The sequence below is a fragment of the Pecten maximus genome, chromosome 2, assembly GCF_902652985.1.
Source record: "Pecten maximus chromosome 2, xPecMax1.1, whole genome shotgun sequence".
NCBI lineage: Eukaryota > Metazoa > Mollusca > Bivalvia > Pectinida > Pectinidae > Pecten > Pecten maximus.
Window position 1 is genome coordinate 41,952,661 of NC_047016.1, and position 20,235 is coordinate 41,972,895.

At 35.8% G+C, this 20,235-nt stretch overlaps 1 protein-coding gene across 1 annotated transcript; it reads left to right on the forward strand.

Annotated features, from left to right (window-relative positions):
• Positions 1-2,570: 2,570 nt before the first annotated feature.
• LOC117343156 (GATA zinc finger domain-containing protein 14-like) lies at positions 2,571-20,029 on the forward strand. Its single transcript, XM_033905482.1, has 7 exons — positions 2,571-2,749; positions 10,446-10,562; positions 12,398-12,544; positions 13,180-13,403; positions 13,588-14,621; positions 16,945-18,201; positions 18,242-20,029. Exons 1-6 carry the CDS (start codon positions 2,571-2,573, stop codon positions 17,155-17,157), a joined length of 1,914 nt encoding a protein of 637 aa, XP_033761373.1. The 3' UTR covers positions 17,158-18,201; positions 18,242-20,029.
• The last annotated feature ends 206 nt before the right edge of the window (positions 20,030-20,235 follow it).

Genomic DNA, 20,235 nt, shown 5'->3' on the forward strand with positions numbered 1-20,235 from the left:
TTTATAGGTTCCATGTCAGATTGATCTTTTCCCTACTTTTCCCTTCCTCTAAGTCTTACTTATCTGTGTAAATTCAGAAACAGCCCTCTAGTACTATTCAAACAAGGGGAACCTATATATAGAATTTAAGATTTAGCTATAATGGCTGTCTGTCGGCCATGTTGTTTTCATATTGGTCCCAGTATGCAAAACTAGGCACTGAGGGGAACCTACATATGAAATTTGAAAAAGATCCCTTCAGTACTTTCACAGAAATAGCGATAACAAACTTCAATTGTCAAAATCCAAGATGGCTGCCTGTCAGCCATGTTGTTTTCTGATTAGTCTCAAAATGCAATATGCATAACTAGGCACTGAGGGGAACCTGCATATGTAATTTCAGAAAGATCCCTTCATTACTTTCTGAGAAATAGCGATAACAAATTTTAATTGTCAAAATCCAAGATGGCTGCCTGTCAGCAATTTTGTTTTCCGATTGGTCTCAAAATGCAATATGCATAAGAAGGCACCAAGGGGAACCTCCATATGAAATTTGAGAAAGATCCCTTCAGTTCTTTCACAGAAAAAGCGATAACAAATTTCAATTGTCAAAATCCAAGATGGCTGCCTGTCGGCCATGTTGTTTTCCGATTGGTCTCAAAATGCAATATGCATAACTAGGCACTGAGGGGAACCTGCATATGAAATTTCAGAAAGATCCCTTCATTACTTTCACAGAAATAGCGATAACAAACTTTAATTGTCAGAATCCAAGATGGCTGCCTGTCGGCCATGTTGTTTTCTAATTAGTCTCAAAATGCAATATGCATAACCAGGAACAAAGAGGAACCTGCATATGAAATTTGAGAAAGATCCCTTCAGTACTTTCACAGAAATAGCGATAACAAACTTCAATTGTCAAAATCCAAGATGGCCATTTTGTTTTCCGATTGTTACAGAAGGTACTGAAGGGATCTTTCTCTAATTTCATATGTAGGTTCCCCTTGGTCCCTGGTATTGCATTTTGGGACCAATCCGAAAACAACATGGCTGACAGACAGCCATAATCGCTAAATCTTAAATTTTATATACATGTATACCAGGTAGGTTTCCCTTGTTTGAAAAGTACTAGAGGGCTGTTTCTGAGTTTACACAGATTAGTAAGACTTAGAGGAAGGGAAAAGTAGAGAAAAGATCAATCTGACATGGAACCTATAAAGATCATTCAATGGTGGGCGCCAAGATCCCTCTGGGATCTCTTGTTCTTAACATCCTATTAACAGCCAGGGTCATTTAAGGACATCCCAGGTTTTGGAGGTAGAAGAAAGCCGGAGTACCCAGAGAAAAACCACCAGCCTACGGTCAGTACCAGGCAACTGCCCCATGTGGGTTTCGAACTAGGAACCCAGAGGTGGAGGGCTAGTGATAAAGTGTCGGGACACCTTAACTACTCGGCCACCATATGCATGGCCCCTATTTAGAATACAAACATCCAGGTATGAAGTATAAAATGCAACGCCTTGCCTATAGTGACAATAACAACGAGTTATTATGAATGATGTAACATATAAAATATTGTACTACACAATCAAATGATGACATTAATTTAACAGAGGGCTGTTAGCCAGAAAAATATATTATCAGAGACCTATATACTAAATAGGTCTCTGATATTATTAAATGTTCCATATATGTGTTACACATTTAGTCACCTAACTTTTTACAAGGCATTCGATCTTCCATCCCCTGTGAATTATAAGACATTTTTTGTTGAAATTATGACATTTTAAATCATTCATTAAACAGGCGCGGATCCAGAATTTGAAAGGGGGGAGGGGGTCTAGCAATTTAGAGGTAATGCTCGCGCCATCGGCGCGAGCCGAATTTTTTTTGGCGAGGGGTCTGGGGGCCTGACCCCCAGGACACCGCCGCCCCCCTGGATCCGCTAGTGATTAAATACAAACCCTCTTGGATAAAAAAAATCAATTTTTGGACAGATGGACAGAATAATTAACATCCATTTATCTTATGTACAACCAGTAACGTGTATAGTGCCTCTATTGTTGAAATAACCATCAGAATTATATTTAATATGACACAAAATATTGTCATAGATGTTAAATATTTCGAGTTACATTAAATTGCATGCCTATACTCCCCTCCGATCCGACATTGCATGTTACTGTGTTGGCACAGGCTTATTTGTTGTAACCTCTCAGATTATGTCAAGTTTGCAAGACCCGATATCAACTTTCATGGCTCTTCGCTAGACATTTTCTATGAGTTCAATACTGTATTGGGTGATCATACAAATTGAACTTGAAGTGTATTCCAAATGAGTCTTAACATGTAGATATATAAAACATAAATATCAACATAACCTGTTTACTATCGAGTCAATTTTCGAAAATCTTGTCTGGGATAAAATTTAAAAAAAAAAAAAAAATCCGCCAAGGCTGAGTTTCGAACCCCTACTATGTACGAAGAAATGTCAACAAACTCTCCGCCATGCGTAGACCTGTAAAGGGATGCAATGCTTGTGCACTGCACGTCTACATGTGTACATTCCTTTATAGACAATACGAAAAACGATGGCTGCTGCGACTCTATCGTGCAAACAGTTTTCAAAACCGCTGAAAGTAAATGCAAGACAGCTTAGCAGAGGGGGATCTCGTATCAATATTGGCAAACAAATGAATAGATGGCTGGCCTTGAAAGCCGGCATGCGCATGTGGAAAAATGAAGAAGTGGCTAAAATGCTCCTGGACAGGTAATATCATCGTGTCAATCAATAGCCGAGGTTGAAGTGCAAAACAGCACGCGCTTTCCTTGTGGAAATCTGATATAAAACACGCACACTGTTGGCTCTCCACACATGTATATATCTGTGTACACAATAGCCTCACGCGCGATGTCGGTGTCGATGCACGTGGTCATTCACACGGAACGTTGTTTACGTGCCATTGTGAGGTTGAACCATGAAGTTTGTTTATACTGGAATGATTATTTCTGCCGGAAATATTTAATAAGTTGTTAGGAAATGACTTTTAATTACATATATAAAACGTAATATTTAAAGGTAGTTATTTTAACCAATACACAAAGTCAACATGAGAACCATTGTCTCACTGGGTATTAATAATTATATAGGCCTATTGCCTCCCAACAACAAATTATACTTCTGTGTTTCACATGAACAACAAATAATCTGTTATATGGAATTTAATTGCAATCTGACACATATGGAACGTCAAATTAACATATATTCAATTAATTGAACCTATCTTCAATTATTTGAGATAGGTTCAATTAATTGAAGATAGGTCCAATTATTTGTAACTATCTTTAATTATTTAAAGATAGGTACAATTGAATTGGTCGAACCTATCTTTAATAGAATTTTACCTTTCTTCAATTGAATTGAACCTATCTTTAATTGAATTGTACCTATCTCTAATTTAATTGAACCTATCTCTAATTGAATTGAACCTATCTCTGATTGAATTGAACCTATCTCTAATTTAATTGAACCTATCTCTGAATTAAACCTATCTTCAAATACAACATATCCTTAATTAAATTGAACCTATCTTTAATTCAATTGAACCTATCTTTAATTTGCCTCTTTTCCCTATTTGTTCGTAATTGAAGATAGGTTCAGTTCAATTAGAGATAGGTTCAAATCAATTGAAGATAGGTTCAATTAGTCTTATTTAAATCTATCTTTTCTCTGAATTAAACCTATCTTCAAATACAACATATCCTTAATTAAATTGAACCTATCTTTAATTCAATTGAACCTATCTTTAATTTGCCTCTTTTCCCTATTTGTTCGTAATTGAAGATAGGTTCAGTTCAATTAGAGATAGGTTCAAATCAATTGAAGATAGGTTCAATTAGTCTTATTTAAATCTATCTTTAATAGAATTGTACCTATCTTCAATTGAATTGAACCTATCTCTAATTGAATTGAACCTATCTCTTATTGAATTGAACCTTTCTCTAATTGAATTAAACCTATCTTTAATTGAATTGAATCTATCTTCAATTATTTGAAGATAGGTTCAATTAATTGAATATATGTTAATTTGGCGTTCCATAGACACAACAACTGTTTGGTGAGATATATTGTGAGATCACAAAGATTCACAAAATACAAGTCATGTATACAGTGATTGTTGCTGTCTCTCTCAAAAAGAAAAAAAGAAAAAAGAAAAAAAATTGTAATCAATTTATTTTGTATTGTACAATGATATTGTATTTTAAGCAATATTACTGAGTCTATATGAGAATGTGAAAAAAATAACAGATCCAGTCACTGAAGAACAAACAAGCTCAACATATTTTTGTACAGGTACAGTACCTTCATTTTTACAGGTGAAATAACATTAAAGTGGCATTTCTTCGTTTGAATAAACTTTAGGTCTTCAAAAGTAAACTTACTTGAAAATATGTATATTTACATTGATTAGGCAGTTTTACTCTCATGATTGACCAAAGTTCTTCGAGAATACCCAAAGTATCACTAATTACCGCAAAGACATATGGTACTTGTATATGATAATTATGCTCTTTTCTTGTTAATTTCATTACATTTAGGCACAAAAACTAATATAATCATTGTTTGGACATAGATTTCATCAATAGAAATTGTTTATGTTTCTGATGTCCGAATGAAGGAATATGCATTATGAAACATATCTACATAGTTTTGTTCTTAAGCCCCCTCCACCAGAAATATTGTTACATGACCCTGTGGTTATAGTATACTACTGTACATAAGCCCCTTCCACCCCAGAAACATAATTATGTTACATGCCTCTGTGGTTCAATATGTCAGAAGTCCAGTAATTAGCTATAGTTCAGGTTGCCAACAATGATGACAAAACAAAGACACTTATTGTTTAATTATGACGGTGTTAATTAGATATTTTCTATACAGTGGGTGCAATTTTATGCATTTTTGTGAAGAGCATTAATTTGTATTAGATGGTTGTGCTGTAGCATCTTTTAGTTTAAATTTATTTTCTGGTATAATTGATGCCAACATCAAATAAATAATACCGTTTATAATTAACAGAGGTATTAAAGTATTGTGATTATTGATAACTGATCATATTTCCATTATTATATAATCCAACAACTCCTTTTACCACAGCCAAGTCTGATATCTATCACATTCCATAGTGATATGTCAAGGTAAATTATGATTTTACTATGACATCTTACATTAACTTCCTGTTTTTTGTTGTTTTTTTTTAAATTTTTTTTTTTCAAATCTAGACCACCAGTAATTACAATACTGTAGGTTTTAGGAGGGGAACCATGCTAGCTGCGATAACGTAGACAGGGTATGAATATTCGTTCTAAGCCGTATAATATTCTTTTGGCTCCGGATATGACGAGACAGGTGGCATTACTGGTCAAGATGAAGTATGTGATTGGTCAACGTAGTGGTAAATGCAAAATGCAGATATGCAGTTATAAACGAATGAAAGTTAAGATTGAATGCAAGCTAAATAAGTTGATATATCTTTTCAAATGACACATTAATAAAATCATATTCCTGATTCAAATGCAGTCTTATTATCACCAAAAATGATTCAAACTGTTTTATATTATAACCACCAGCATTAAAACTATGTACGTATTTTTCTTCAGCAATAGAAGTTACACACTTTACACTAATACCATCCTCAGAAATTTTGATCTTCTTATTTATCTTAAAAAAAAAAATAGAATAACTTTTTGCGTCCCGAAGATTAAATGAAACACAGATTGCGCATGCGTCAAAAACATAAAACCAATGGCGGATCGTTCGAAGAAGCGAGGAAGGCCACGGGTGTTTACACCTCAAGAAAGAAGGAAACGTAAAGAAGACTATGAAAAAGAAAGAAGAAAAGGAAGAATTACAATCGGACACTGTATATATAAATGGAATTACGTAAAAAACTACAATAAAATCGGGACTCACGAGGAAATGGCACTGTTTTTGTTGAAGAGGTAAGTGTACGGTAGCATGTGTTACAGTACAGGTCCTAGCCTCGCCGTACGCGTACTGTCAGTGATGTTCGGTCTGTTGTTATCTTTACTGAAAACTGTAAGCACGTCGTGCGATTGAAGATCTCTTTCGTGATATATATATTTGCCGTTCACCAGGTTGCCTTCACGATACATCTAGGATTGTGACACAGATTGACTTGGACTGTGTGTATGTGTGTGTGTGTATGCACGTGTCAAGAAAGTGTTTGTAAGTTCATGAATACACACCACTGTGTTGTGGGACTGGACTCGGTAGATCATCAATCAATGGGTCATACAAAATGTCAAGCCTCCGTCCGTTTGCCTGTTTCAGTTGTTTGGAGGGTACATACGTACTGGGTCCTAATTTTGGTCATCTGGTCGCTACTAACCTTCTCATTTCTATTACAATTGTGCATAAGCACTCGCCATAGACTTTAATGTACATGTACTACAGTACAGTCACAGGGGCATGTCTAGTTTTATATTACAAAAATAGTCAGAAATACCTATATATATTGACAATATATAGGTATTTCTGACTATTTTTTGTAATATAAAACTATAGACATGCCCCTGTGGTACAGTCAATGGTCTTTTTACAGAATGCAAGATTTTTTTTAAAAGAGCTACTAGTATATAATTATTATATTTATGTTAACTAGTTGATATTGATAAATGACTTGTGTTGATCAGTAATTGGCAAAACACTTTTGTATGAAAATTTGAGAAAAGTTGACTAACCGACAAACGTTTGATCCGAATGGCAATGCGCATGCACATTCACAGGTAACCGGGTTGTCTGTGTCAAGACAGAAAGCCTTCACGGGTTAACCACACTCTTACCTATGTCTGGTTAACTTTAATTTTTTTGTGTGATTTTAAATGTAAAATTAAATAATTCAGAGAGCTTAATTATCTATTTTTCGGCATAGCCATATAATTTTCTTTTGGCCTCGGGTATGACGCGACAGGTGGCGTTACTGGTCAAGATAAAGTATGTGATTGGTCAATGTAGCGGTCAATGCAAAATGCAGATATGCAGTTAAAAACGATACAAAGATAAGATTGAATGCAAACTGAATAAGTAGATTATCTTTTTAAATGACACATTAATAAAATCATATTCCTGATTCAAATGCAGTCTTATTTTTACCAAAAAATGATTCAAACTGATATAATTTTGTTATTCGTGCTAAAACGCTTTAGTTCGTTAATTTATTTCACCATCACTTTTACATTATAACCACCAGCATAAAAACTATGCCGTTTATCTTTTTTAAAGATATTTCTTGTTTCTTTTTTTTTTTTTTTGTGAAACAGTAACAACAATATCATTGTATTAGTGTTTATATCTATGTCACGCCAGTTTGTAATTTTTTGTAAAAAATTGAGATATATATATATAGCTCTCTGAATTTTATAGTTTTTGATTATAAACTGTCATTTTATCTAATTTAGATAATTTTTGTATTGAAATGTCTGTTTTTTTCATGTTTCTGTAACAATCCCTTAACAAATATACAACATCAAAACATTTGTGGAAGCGTTCATTACCAGGTACTTATTGATTACAAATCATTTGGTTATTTTTCTCAAACCTTTCTTTTTATGTCTTTGAATGTGACGAAGTTATTGCCATATTTCTTCTGTTGAAGTTGGTTGATTCTGATTAAAATTATGATAAATGTATGGATCATTTGGTTGATGATGGTTCTTGTACATGTGGTGCTTATATAAACAAGTGTAATCAATGATTATGAAAGCTCACCAGCGGCAGCAATCACATGATGCATTCATTTTTTATGTATGTATAAGCATGTCATTTTGAAATTGTACATCACATACCTGGTAATATCCCTCCTAGACCTCTAATGGATGTATAAACCAATAAGAAGGGTGTGGACTTACAAGCTTTCCAAAACTTGGCCCCAAAATCTTTAAAGTGGGTTTTTGGTGCCAAAAAAATTAAGTCCACTAATTATAAATAGTAAAATGCCAAAAACAATCTGCATGATTTTGCCATAACATCACTCCTGGATATCGATGTACATGTACATACACACTGGCTGGACATGTATGTGACTCGTCACTCGTCACATGATCGTAATACTTTGACACAATGCGGCAAAATAATTCTGCTAGCGTAACAATTAGTAAAGAATTTGTTTTGTGCAAAATAAGGTAAATCACGACAATTTAAATAATTTGTTTTTCATTGTATTGACTGTTACATTACAGTATCGTTATGTAGGGCGAGCATAACGATAGTTCAAAGTTATTTGAAAGTTAAAGTAGAATTCTAGAGCTAATCATTACAATGGCAAAATAAAACGTTTTTCAAACTTGCCAATACACTGAAGTTAAAAACGATTAACAAAAATTTTACTTATCACTATATCAATTTGTAAAATAGAATAATATATGGGCAACCTTATTGTTTTGATTTGATTCGGCAGAAAACAAGTACTGATCACATTGAACAGAATTGGGATACCTGATATTTGGGCGGGATACCGGGTCACTGTATAATGGTATTCCAGACGGAATTAATGTCTACCCCTGAGGTGTACAATTCCAATTTATGATACTTTTTTTCTTGATGTCATATGTAGATCAAATGATAAATCTTTCGTCTCCATTCGATATGAATGTGATATTTGAATGGTTAATTCTAGTCAATTTCACATTCTTCACCTCATCAGGTGCACTTTGCGTTCAGGCTTAAGTGAAAACTGAAATTTGACATTTAGTTAAATATTAACATTTTTTCATTTTTATAAGCTGACCTGGTCCGAAGGACCAAGGTGAGCTTATGCCATACTGTTGCGTCCGTCGTCCGTCCGTCCGTCCGTCCGTCAACAATTGACTTCTTCTTCATAACCACACATCAGAATTTGACCAAATTTGGTCAGAAGCATCCCTATGGGGTGGGGACTCAAAATTGTACAAATGCTGGGGCTGACCCCTAAGGGGTCTGAGGGGCGGGGCCAAAAGGGGTCAATTTGGCTCTCTTAATATAAACGACTTCTTCTCTGAAACCAAGCAATGGATATCGCTCATATTTGCCTGGTAGCATCACTATGGGGTGGGGATTAAAAATTGTACAAATGATGGAGCTGACCCCCCAGGGGCTTGAGGGGCGGGCCAAATGTGGTCAATTGGGCTATATTAATATTAGCGACTTCTTCTCTGAAACCAAGCAATGGATATTGCTCATATTTGCCTGGTAGCATCACTATTGGGTGGGGATTCAAAATTGTACAAATGGTGAGGCTGACCCCCAGGGGGCCTGAGGGGCGGGGCCAAGAGGGGTCAATTTGGCTAAATTGATATGAACAACTTCTCCACTGAAACCAAGCAATAAATATTGCTCATATTTGACTGTGAGCATCCCTTTGGGGTTGGGATTAAAAATTGTACAAATGGTGGGGCCGACCTCCCTGGGGCCTGAGGGGCGGGGCCAAATGTGGTCAATTGGGCTATATTGATATAAACGACTTCTTCTCTGAAACCGAGCAATATCCACATAATACTCGCACTTCTCTATGTTGATGTCTCATGTAACCAATGTCTGGCAATAAATGTCATCAAATCGCAGTCGTTGTTTGGTTGTTTTATACATGAGCAGCGAAGTAGCACCAGCGACGATCTTACGCAGGAACCCTGGAGAGTAGAGCAACGGTGAACCAAGCAGGATAAACCATTGCAAAAGATTGATTTCTACGAGTACATAAAAATTGATTAACAGAGCTTTTTCCGAGTCCTTTCAGGGGTCACCAGTGGGCTCTATTTCCAGTTGAAATGATTTCATATAGGTATATTTAAGCTAAATTCCCCAAATTTGCAGTTTACTCATGAAAAAATTCTCGATTTACTAATTTCTTCCCAAAATGGGACAAAAAAGGCCAATCCCAAACCAGTGAGAAAAAGCCCTGATAAGCAGGTTTTATTACATTTTCAGTTTCGTATCGGATGCTGATTAGTCTACATCTGATAATGTGTTATTCAATGTAACATCAAATTGTACTCTTTGAAAGTGATAAAACATCATATTGCACTGTTGTGTGATCATGAGTGATCCATGATGTCATGTTATTTCAGCCAATCAGATTTTTGGGACACTTGCAAGTTGCACGAGATTCACTGCATGTATGATGTTTTATCAAGGATGGGATATTTATGACATTATATGGCGAACATTACAAAATAATATACATTTTAAATGACATTGATGATCATAACTTTATATTCTGTACTCTTGTTGTGATACCGAAATATAATAAAACGGTTATGGCGCTTTGTTTCATTCGATATGATGATATAACGATATTGGTTATCTCGGCTCCCTAAATAGAATTATCATTTAAATACAAAGTGTCATAATGGAATAATGCAATATTTTTCTGATTTTTGCAGTTATTTTGTCCATTTATTATTTTTAGCTGGTCTTCAGTCAATGGCATCATCCTGGATGATGGTTCAGAGCTGCCAGCAGAGGAGGAATCATCAGACACAGAAGTACAGAACGATGAACCAGAAGTTTATAATGAGATAGATGAGTGAGTTGTTAATGACAAACCTTGTTAGTTATTCATTGGATGACGATCAGAAATGATGGATTATTACTGTAAGATAATGTAAAATAAACTGATATGATATTTGGTCGTTATTTACCATAATTTATCATTAGTGGGATATTCAAATCACCTTACATTCAGAAAGTTCTTGGAGCTTTCTTAGACTTCATATATAGTTTCCCCATTTTATCACATGATTAAGAGGGAGACGAGAAAAGAAGAGGAAGTAGAGAAAAAAATATCTCTGTTATAGCTAGGACCGATGAAGATCATTCAATGGTGGGCATCAAGATCCTAGAAAGATTGAGCATTTTTGAGTACAATACAGAAAATTCATTTTATAGGCAATTTATATATACACAGTCCCCCGATTTGAAATCAGTTACCGGTAGCTACATACATATTTATATCTACAATTTGTCAATGTTCAATCACTATACCTGATGGGGTTATTGTCAGAATTTTATGCATACCTGATATAGAACTTTTTTTTTCTTCTGTCAATCATTTGTAAAATTGTTAAGACAATACCAGGGTATTCCCCCTTTCCTTGTGCATAATATTTCTGAACTGCATAATCTTTAATGGGGTTAACTTAAAAACATTAGTGAGCTAGATAAACACCTAATTATCCTCCGCGAAACGCGTTTGCGGGGGATATTAAATTGGGCTCCGTCCGTCCGAGATTCTTTTCTTGGCTATAACTCCATAACCGTTCGACGCAGCTCCTTGAAACTTGCTGTATATATCAGACTAATGCCCTAGTTGTGCCTTTTGCTATTGCGGACCTTCCATTTTCAGTATTTTTTCTGTCACCATGGAAACTTAGTCAAAAATACCAAATTACTATTTCCTTTTGTTTCTGGGCTATAACTCAAAAACCGTTCGCCGCAGCTCCTTGAAAATTTCTATATATATCAGACTAGTGCCCTAGTTGTGCCTTTTGCTATTGCGGACCTTCCATTTTTGGTATTTTTTCTGTCACCGTGGAAACTTAATCAAAAATACCAAATTACTGTTTCCTTTTGTTTCCGGGCTATAACTCCAAAACCGTTCGACGCAGCTCCTTGAAACTTTCTGAATATATCAGACTAGTTGTGCCTTTTGCTATTGCGGACCTTCCATTTTCTGTATTTTCTCTGTCACCATGGAGACTTAATCAAAAATACCAAATTACTGTTTCCTTAATAACTCTTACTTTGAGCTTGATATATGCATGTATTTGGGTTTTCATACCAACTGCAAGGCGCGGGGGATAATGGCAAGCTTTGCGGCTCCTTGTTTTGTAGATTTAATACTTAATAAAAACAATAATTTCATTAAAAATCCTATTGTACAATCCAGCTTGATTAATCAGTCCAAAAAAAACATCCTTTCTTTATTGATTGAAAAAGGAATGACAAGAATGTCTAAGAGATTTTCAAAATTTGAAAATTTGATATTAAAAAGTTTTGAACTTCAGTGCATTCCCATAGATGAATGGTTGTCTTTCTTCCTAAAGAACATAGCATGCAATGAGGATTATTTGAAAGTCCAATCTGATACAGATATGAGTTAGTATAATGAGCTGACATGGAACTTTGTCTCTATATATCTGTAACATAACTTAAAAATATGAAGTTCCTTAAATTGATAAAACAAAATAATTAAATGCAAATGTAATTTGAATTTGCACGTTAGTACACTTATAGGGTTATTTATGCTTATATGAATTAAGTATCAGTTCTGTTTGCTTTGAATTTACTAATTTCTAAACGAGACTGGCACCTGAGCTCTTTGAGTGTTGCATTGCTGGAATTCTGTTTTTACTTTTGAAGATTACCTATTGATAATGGAAACCTGCCTATATTGGAGAGAAGATTGGAAGACTGGGAGATTTCTGCCAGTCAGAAAACTCCATGTCAAGATGTTGTGCCTGAGGCATCACATGTATCAACTCCAGTGGCAGAGAAGCCTGATTTAAAGTAAGTATGAATGCCATGGACTTTTCCATTATAATAGAGGCAGTGTGGCTCTATGTTACACTCTGTAACAGGATATATGTGGTTAGTCCGTGTTTCTTCCGACTCTCTACATTATATGAGGTGCACTGAAGCATGATACTAGGAGGTACAATAAAACATGCAGTTAGGTTCTGGAATTATCAGTGTTCGAAAGTAAAGGTGGTCCGATGACCCGAGACTATAGAAAACCTGGTCTGTCTATGTAAAAAAATTTAGTGTTGGCCCGATTGACTATGAAAAGTTTGAGTCCTGACATACATTACAATACCAAGAACAGCATGTTATTTGCTTCAAACATTTGAGTGAGCATGAACTGGATGATGCAAGTGTTTGTGTGACGCAGTTATGCTACTTTCAACAATATGTTTACTAAATGAGTCTATGGAAAAATGACTTGGGCTATGGGATTTCAATTTTCTGTAGACAAATTGTCTAAGGGATTTTCATATATACTTTCATACACTGAATCATACGTTTTAATTGCCTCTTAGCAGTAATATTTAGAGTTTCAAATCTTGTCGTTTTGTAGCTTAGTGATACATGAAGAATTTATAGTTTACTTTTAACATTGAATGAAACTCTTTTCTCCCTGGCAGGTCTCCATGTCTTCTTGAACCAACACAGACTTTAAAACAAACTGAAAGTCATCAACACATACAAATTTCACCACCGGTGAAAAACCAGGTACATGACTGTAATCAAAAAGGGAAAATTCAGATTGTGAAAACAACTCAAAATATAGATCTTCAAGGTTTGCTGAATGCAGTACCAATTCCAGCAGGGGCCATCAAACATTTGGTGCTTTATCCTCAAACAGGGGGTAAGCCATTGTTGGTCCTCCCCGATATAAAAAATTCATCTGTGACTCCAGCAAGATGTGTACCTTCTATTAACGTAACAGGAAGTGGTTCAACATTAACAAAGGATTGTAAATCCACTTCATTAACTTCACCGTTTGTCAAACACTCAAGTGTCACTACAGATAGTAGTTTACCTGTAACGAGTACTAATAGTGTTTTACAGCATTCTTAGCTTAGGACAGGTGACACAATCGGACAGCGACACTTCACCAATTATAAGAGAAATCATAAAACAGGAGCCTGTGTCAGAAGAGGAAATTGATGACAATGTTGGGACTAGTAAGCAAGTTAACCTAGAGGCTGAGGTGATCTCAAGTAGCCATGGTAACCAAGAGATTGTGAAACAGGAAGTCAACAGTAGCCATGGTAACCAACAGACTGTGAAGCAGGAAGTCTACAATAACCATGGTAACCAACAGGACGTGAACCAGATACTCAATAGTAACCTTGGTAACCAACAGAATGTGAACCAGATACTCAGTTGTAACTATGGTAACCAACAGGACGTGAATCAGATAATCAATAGTAACCATGGTAACAAACAGGATGTGAATCGGATACTCAGTGGTAACCGTGGTAACCAACAGGACGTGAATCAGATAATCAATAGTAACCATGGTAACAAACAGGACGTGAATCAGATACTCAATGGTAACCATGGTAACCAACAGGATGTGAATCAGATAATCAATAGTAACCATGGTAACAAACAGGACGTGAATCAGATACTCAATAGTAACCATGGTAACAAACAGGATGCAATTCAGATACTCAGAAGTGACAATGAAACTGGAGAAGCGGGAGATGATATAGTTTTGAATATGTATTGTAGCAGTGACGACGATGCCGATGATGAAAGTGATGAAAGTGATGAAAAAACTACCACACCAAATATGTCGGGAAATGCACATAAAGAAGTAAATCAAGCCAAAATAAAATACCCAACAACAGAGGCAAAACAGGCTACAAGGAAACGTGGCACAAATTTCTCTAGTGATGCTGACGGTGCAGTCATGTCCCCTTCTCGTCCTAAAAAAGTACACTTAGAATCTGATGACACTGTCAACTCTTACCGCAGTGAAAGACTTAGGAAGAGAGGGAAAATATCATTTGTTGAACTTTTGAAAGGAAATGTTGTTTTTAAGAAAAACAGGAAAGGAGAAATTTATGCTAAAGAGGTAAGTGTTATATGGGAATACTGAGAAAATGAACAATATAATGTTTCCTCTTTCTCTTGATAGGATTCTTTTTGTTTGTTAAATGATACCAGGTTGATTTTGATAATGTTGCAAAAAAAAATTAAAGAAATGTGTATTAAGATAAGTTTAGCCCACCATTTTAATTATATAAGCTGAGTGCTGTATATGTTCAAATTACTTTTTATTCATCCATAATTTCCATACAACAGTTTTTTATCACTGTTTCCCGCGAAGTGTCTGTAGAATTTTTATCAAAGTCTTACGTATACTTTGACCCTATAATTAGTTGACCTTTCCAATTTTGGGCCTGATCAGAGAGACAAAATTGCTAAAAGGCCACCATTTTGGATATTCACAGTACTAGTTGAAGATTGTTATTGCTATTTTTGAGAAGTACTGTAAGGATATTACTTGAACTTCATACATGTATATGTAGCGCTTTGTTCTCCTTCACCAATTATGCCATTTCAATGCTAAGACTGATCATGCAGGACAAAAATGGCAGATGGACGCGCATGCATGGCCATTTCAGAGTTTAACATGAAGTTTGCCATCACTGTTTTTTGAGAAGTATACGAGAACAGATATTTCTCGAACTTTATGATATCTGTTTTGTATTGTAGGTTCTCCTTGGAAGTTGTATGTTCCTGTTTAAATTTTCATTTGATTGTGAATTGGTAAAACCAAAATGGTTTTGCCTGTTCAAATTTTCGTTTGATTGGTAAAACCAAAATGGCCTGATATGCTGTATATAGGGGATCATCTTGGATTTTGACAGTAGTTGAAGTCTATTTCCTGGTAGGTTTATAGATTTACCTGTTAAGTTTTGCTGCTGATCAAAAGAAGAAACATCCTGTCTTATTTTGTTGATATAAAATATAGATATTTTGGAGAAAGGTAAGAAAAACACTATACAATGAATGTAAAAAAATGATGTCATACTGGTTTTCACTATTACAATAATGGCAATCACAAAAGTTTTTACACATGTACAAACATGATTGATCAAATATATTAGCAGTGACTAACACACGTACACCTCCTGGCAGTATATGCCATCAGTCAACATTGTAATTAATTGTCCACCACCTGTTTTAAATTTCTTGAACAGTTACTTCATTTCAGCAATCATCAGGCGTATACTATAACCAGATATGATAGGGAATATTCCTTCCTGTGGTTGACAGCATATTTTGTTTGCTGAATGAAAACGGCATGAAAATTGAGGAATTTAAGAATATTTACAAGCCAGCTCTCTTTAATTGAACAGCAAACAATGTGCTTTTTAGATAATCTGACCTGAAGGGTCACCATGACTTATAACCATCGTACTTAATCTGACGACATCCGTTTTTTCTTATTTCAAACTTAGTTCCAACAGAGGGACTGGTCAGCTCTAAGTTGCCTGATAAGTGTTGTTAATTTTCGGGTCTGTCCAAAATCCATGATGGCTGCATACTGCAATAGTACAAGCTTAAGGGACTTTAGAGTCAGATGACCATTAAGACCTTTGGCTGTCTTGTTGGGTCACCTAAGACAAAGTCTCAAGTGGCCCATTGTCGCCTTTTTTCTGTCTTCCTGCATCATCTGTATTATGCTGTGCTGTACTAGTGTATGTGTGTCAATAAACAAATTACATTTGATCACTTCTCAATAATACAGAGGCCCAGGGTCAACATATTGGGTCTGTAGTGTAATACATATGGGATGAAGAGCTACAGAAAATGTTTCATTTGAATGACCTTGACCTGCTTTCAAGGTCAAAAGGTTTCAAAATATATTGAAATATATAGATTTTAGCTCAATATCCAAAAGGGTCTGGTACCCGGTGTATGACATTAGTCAATAAGCTTGGACTAATGCTTCGAAATTTGTTCAAATAACAAATCTTAATCTATTTCTAAGTCACAGGCTAGTGATAAAATGTGTTGTTTAAATCTTTAAAAGGAAGAGATCATCTGTTAGATGAAAAACAGAAAAGGACTATATATGCACAATATTGCATACATATGAAATAGATATATAGATCTTATTGAAACACAAATACATTTGACATATCAAGATCATCAAGTCCAAATATGTTATAACAATTGTGCAACTTTTACTGAAAAATAGGAAGTCCTATATATAACATACGGTATATATATATTGTCACAATGTTGTGTCAGTAACTGTTATATGAAGTACATGGGTTTTGGAAGTTTACATTGTATAGCCATAACTGTATTCAGGTGATGGATCCAGTTAGCTGAAACACTCTGATTATACTGCTAAATGGAAAACATATTCTGTTTGATTTCAGAGAGAAGGTTTTAGTGAAACTGAATCCAGTGGAAAAACGGAGCCTTCCAAAGGTAGACTAGCTAGTGTCACTGATGGTAGGATGGTGTCGACATCTGATACAGAAACATGTAGTGAGCATGATGACCAGGAAAACAATAATTATGATATCGATGGTGAACATAGTGAAGATGAGGTTCAAGTTGACAATTCTGTCATATGTTTGGATGAATAAGCCGCCGCCTTTTGATAGAGAAGAAGGAGATATTGTTACAGAGAATCGTTAATCTAGGGGGATATGAGGATTACGAGAAAGCCACCCGCGTGCCTGGAACTGTTAATCTGGGGGGATATGAGGATTCAAGAAAACCACCCGCGTGCCTGGAACTATTAATCTGGGGGCCGGGGGATATGAGGACACAAGAAAACCACCCGCGTGCCTGGAACTGTTAATCTAGGGGGATATGAGGACACAAGAAAACCACCCGCGTGCCTGGAACTGTTAATCTGGGGGGATATGAGGATTCAAGAAAACCACCCGCGTGCCTGGAACTGTTAATCTGGGGGGATATGAGGATTCAAGAAAACCACCCGCGTGCCTGGAACTGTTAATCTGGGGGGATATGAGGATTCAAGAAAACCACCCGCGTGCCTGGAACTGTTAATCTGGGGGGATATGAGGATTCAAGAAAACCACCCACGTGCCTGGAACTTTTAATCTGGGGGGGATATGAGGATTCGAGTAAACCACCCGCGTTCCTGGATATGTTGTGTCATTTGTTGGATCTTGTTGCTATGGACATATGGATATAAAAACTCATTTTGTAAGTAGCATGATGACCTTTGAAATGTTAAACTGATATACATACTATCATACTGACACTGAGGTCAAAGGAAAAGGTGACTGTTTATATATACAATATAATAGGTTCTGTAAGGCTAATATGAACACACAAAGACTTTTCCCAGTGCTTCTTCGAAACAGTGCTTGCTTGAAATTTAACTTTCTTGTCGAGATATCAAAGATCAAAGTCACTGCCATTTACAGTAGCAAACACTTCCAAAACCACATTATGCCTTTAAATTTACTGAAAGCAACATATGCTTCGACCGTACTATGATTGGATGTCTTAATTTGTTTGTGGAGTGGGGTATCTGGGAAACAGAAGCTTGGTGGATATGTACAGTGACTGTGAAGATGTACACAGACTTGGAGAAGGTGTTAGAGATTTGGTAGAGAGGTACAGAGATTTGATTGAGAGGAAGAAATGTTACAGAGGTTTGGTAGAGATGTTAGAGGTTTGGTAGAGATGTTAGAGGTTTGGTAGAGATGTTAGAGATTTGGTAGAGAGGTACAGAGATTTGATTGAGAGGAAGAAATGTTACAGAGGTTTGGTAGAGATGTTAGAGATTTGGTAGAGAGGTACAGAGATTTGATTGAGAGGAAGAAATGTTAGAGGTTTGGTAGAGATGTTAGAGATTTGGTAGAGAGGTACAGAGATTTGATTGAGAGGAAGAAATGTTACAGAGATTCGGTAGAGAGGTACAGAGATTTGATTGAGAGGAAGAAATGTTACAGAGGTTTGGTAGAGATGTTAGAGATTTGGTAGAGAGGTACAGAGATTTGATTGAGAGGAAGAGATGTTAGAGGTTTGGTAGAGATGTTAGAGATTCGGTAGAGAGGTACAGAGATTTGATTGAGAGGAAGAGATGTTAGAGGTTTGGTAGAGATGTTAGAGATTCGGTAGAGAGGTACAGAGATTTGATTGAGAGGAAGAAATGTTAGAGGTTTGGTAGAGATGTTAGAGATTCGGTAGAGAGGTACAGAGATTTGATTGAGAGGAAGAGATGTTAGAGGTTTGGTAGAGATGTTAGAGATTTGGTAGAGAGGTACAGAGATTTGATTGAGAGGAAGAAATGTTAGAGGTTTGGTAGAGATGTTAGAGATTCGGTAGAGAGGTACAGAGATTTGATTGAGAGGAAGAGATGTTACAGAGGTTTGGTAGAGATGTTAGAGATTTGGTAGAGAGGTACAGAGATTTGATTGAGAGGAAGAGATGTTACAGAGGTTTGGTAGAGATGTTAGAGATTTGGTAGAGAGGTACAGAGATTTGATTGAGAGGAAGAAATGTTACAGAGGTTTGGTAGAGATGTTAGAGATTCGGTAGAGAGGTACAGAGATTTGATTGAGAGGAAGAAATGTTAGAGGTTTGGTAGAGATGTTAGAGATTCGGTAGAGAGGTACAGAGATTTGATTGAGAGGAAGAAATGTTACAGAGGTTTGGTAGAGATGTTAGAGATTTGGTAGAGAGGTACAGAGATTTGATTGAGAGGAAGAAATGTTAGAGGTTTGGTAGAGATGTTAGAGATTCGGTAGAGAGGTACAGAGATTTGATTGAGAGGAAGAGATGTTACAGAGGTTTGGTAGAGATGTTAGAGATTTGGTAGAGAGGTACAGAGATTTGATTGAGAGGAAGAAATGTTAGAGGTTTGGTAGAGATGTTAGAGATTTGGTAGAGAGGTACAGAGATTTGATTGAGAGGAAGAAATGTTAGAGGTTTGGTAGAGATGTTAGAGATTTGGTAGAGAGGTACAGAGATTTGATTGAGAGGAAGAAATGTTAGAGGTTTGGTAGAGATGTTAGAGATTTGGTAGAGAGGTACAGAGATTTGATTGAGAGGAAGAAATGTTAGAGGTTTGGTAGAGATGTTAGAGATTTGGTAGAGAGGTACAGAGATTTGATTGAGAGGAAGAAATGTTACAGAGGTTTGGTAGAGATGTTAGAGATTTGGTAGAGAACTAGAAATTTTGTGTAGAGCTAGATTGCACCAGGAGCTATATGAATTGTTGAGCAATATTTTACAAGTATAAGAGAGGTATGCAGGTGCAGCCATGAGAAAAAAGGTTATCAGTAGTAAGGGATGCATAAAGGCATTTTGATATTTACTGAAAGGTATGAATGAAATTTTGTAAGGGTATTTTCATAAAATTGAGAATGAAATATTAGTGATGTAAACATATTTGAGTGACAGAAATGATGTACATTTTCAAAGAATCTTATGATTAAAGAAACTACTGTATATTTGAAATCAAAAGATGTGACTATTTTATGTGTATTGGGTGATCATTTGTCAATCATTTGAAGTTCAAATGATGTCAAATCTTATTCTATACCAAATTACATTTGAAGATTTCGCTACATGGAAAATAATTTTAAGTAGAAGTGTACCTCAATATATTTCTGATTTTCAAATCTCGAGACCCTTCTCTTTAGTCTCATATATAGAAAGTACTCATTCCTTATGAAATTTAC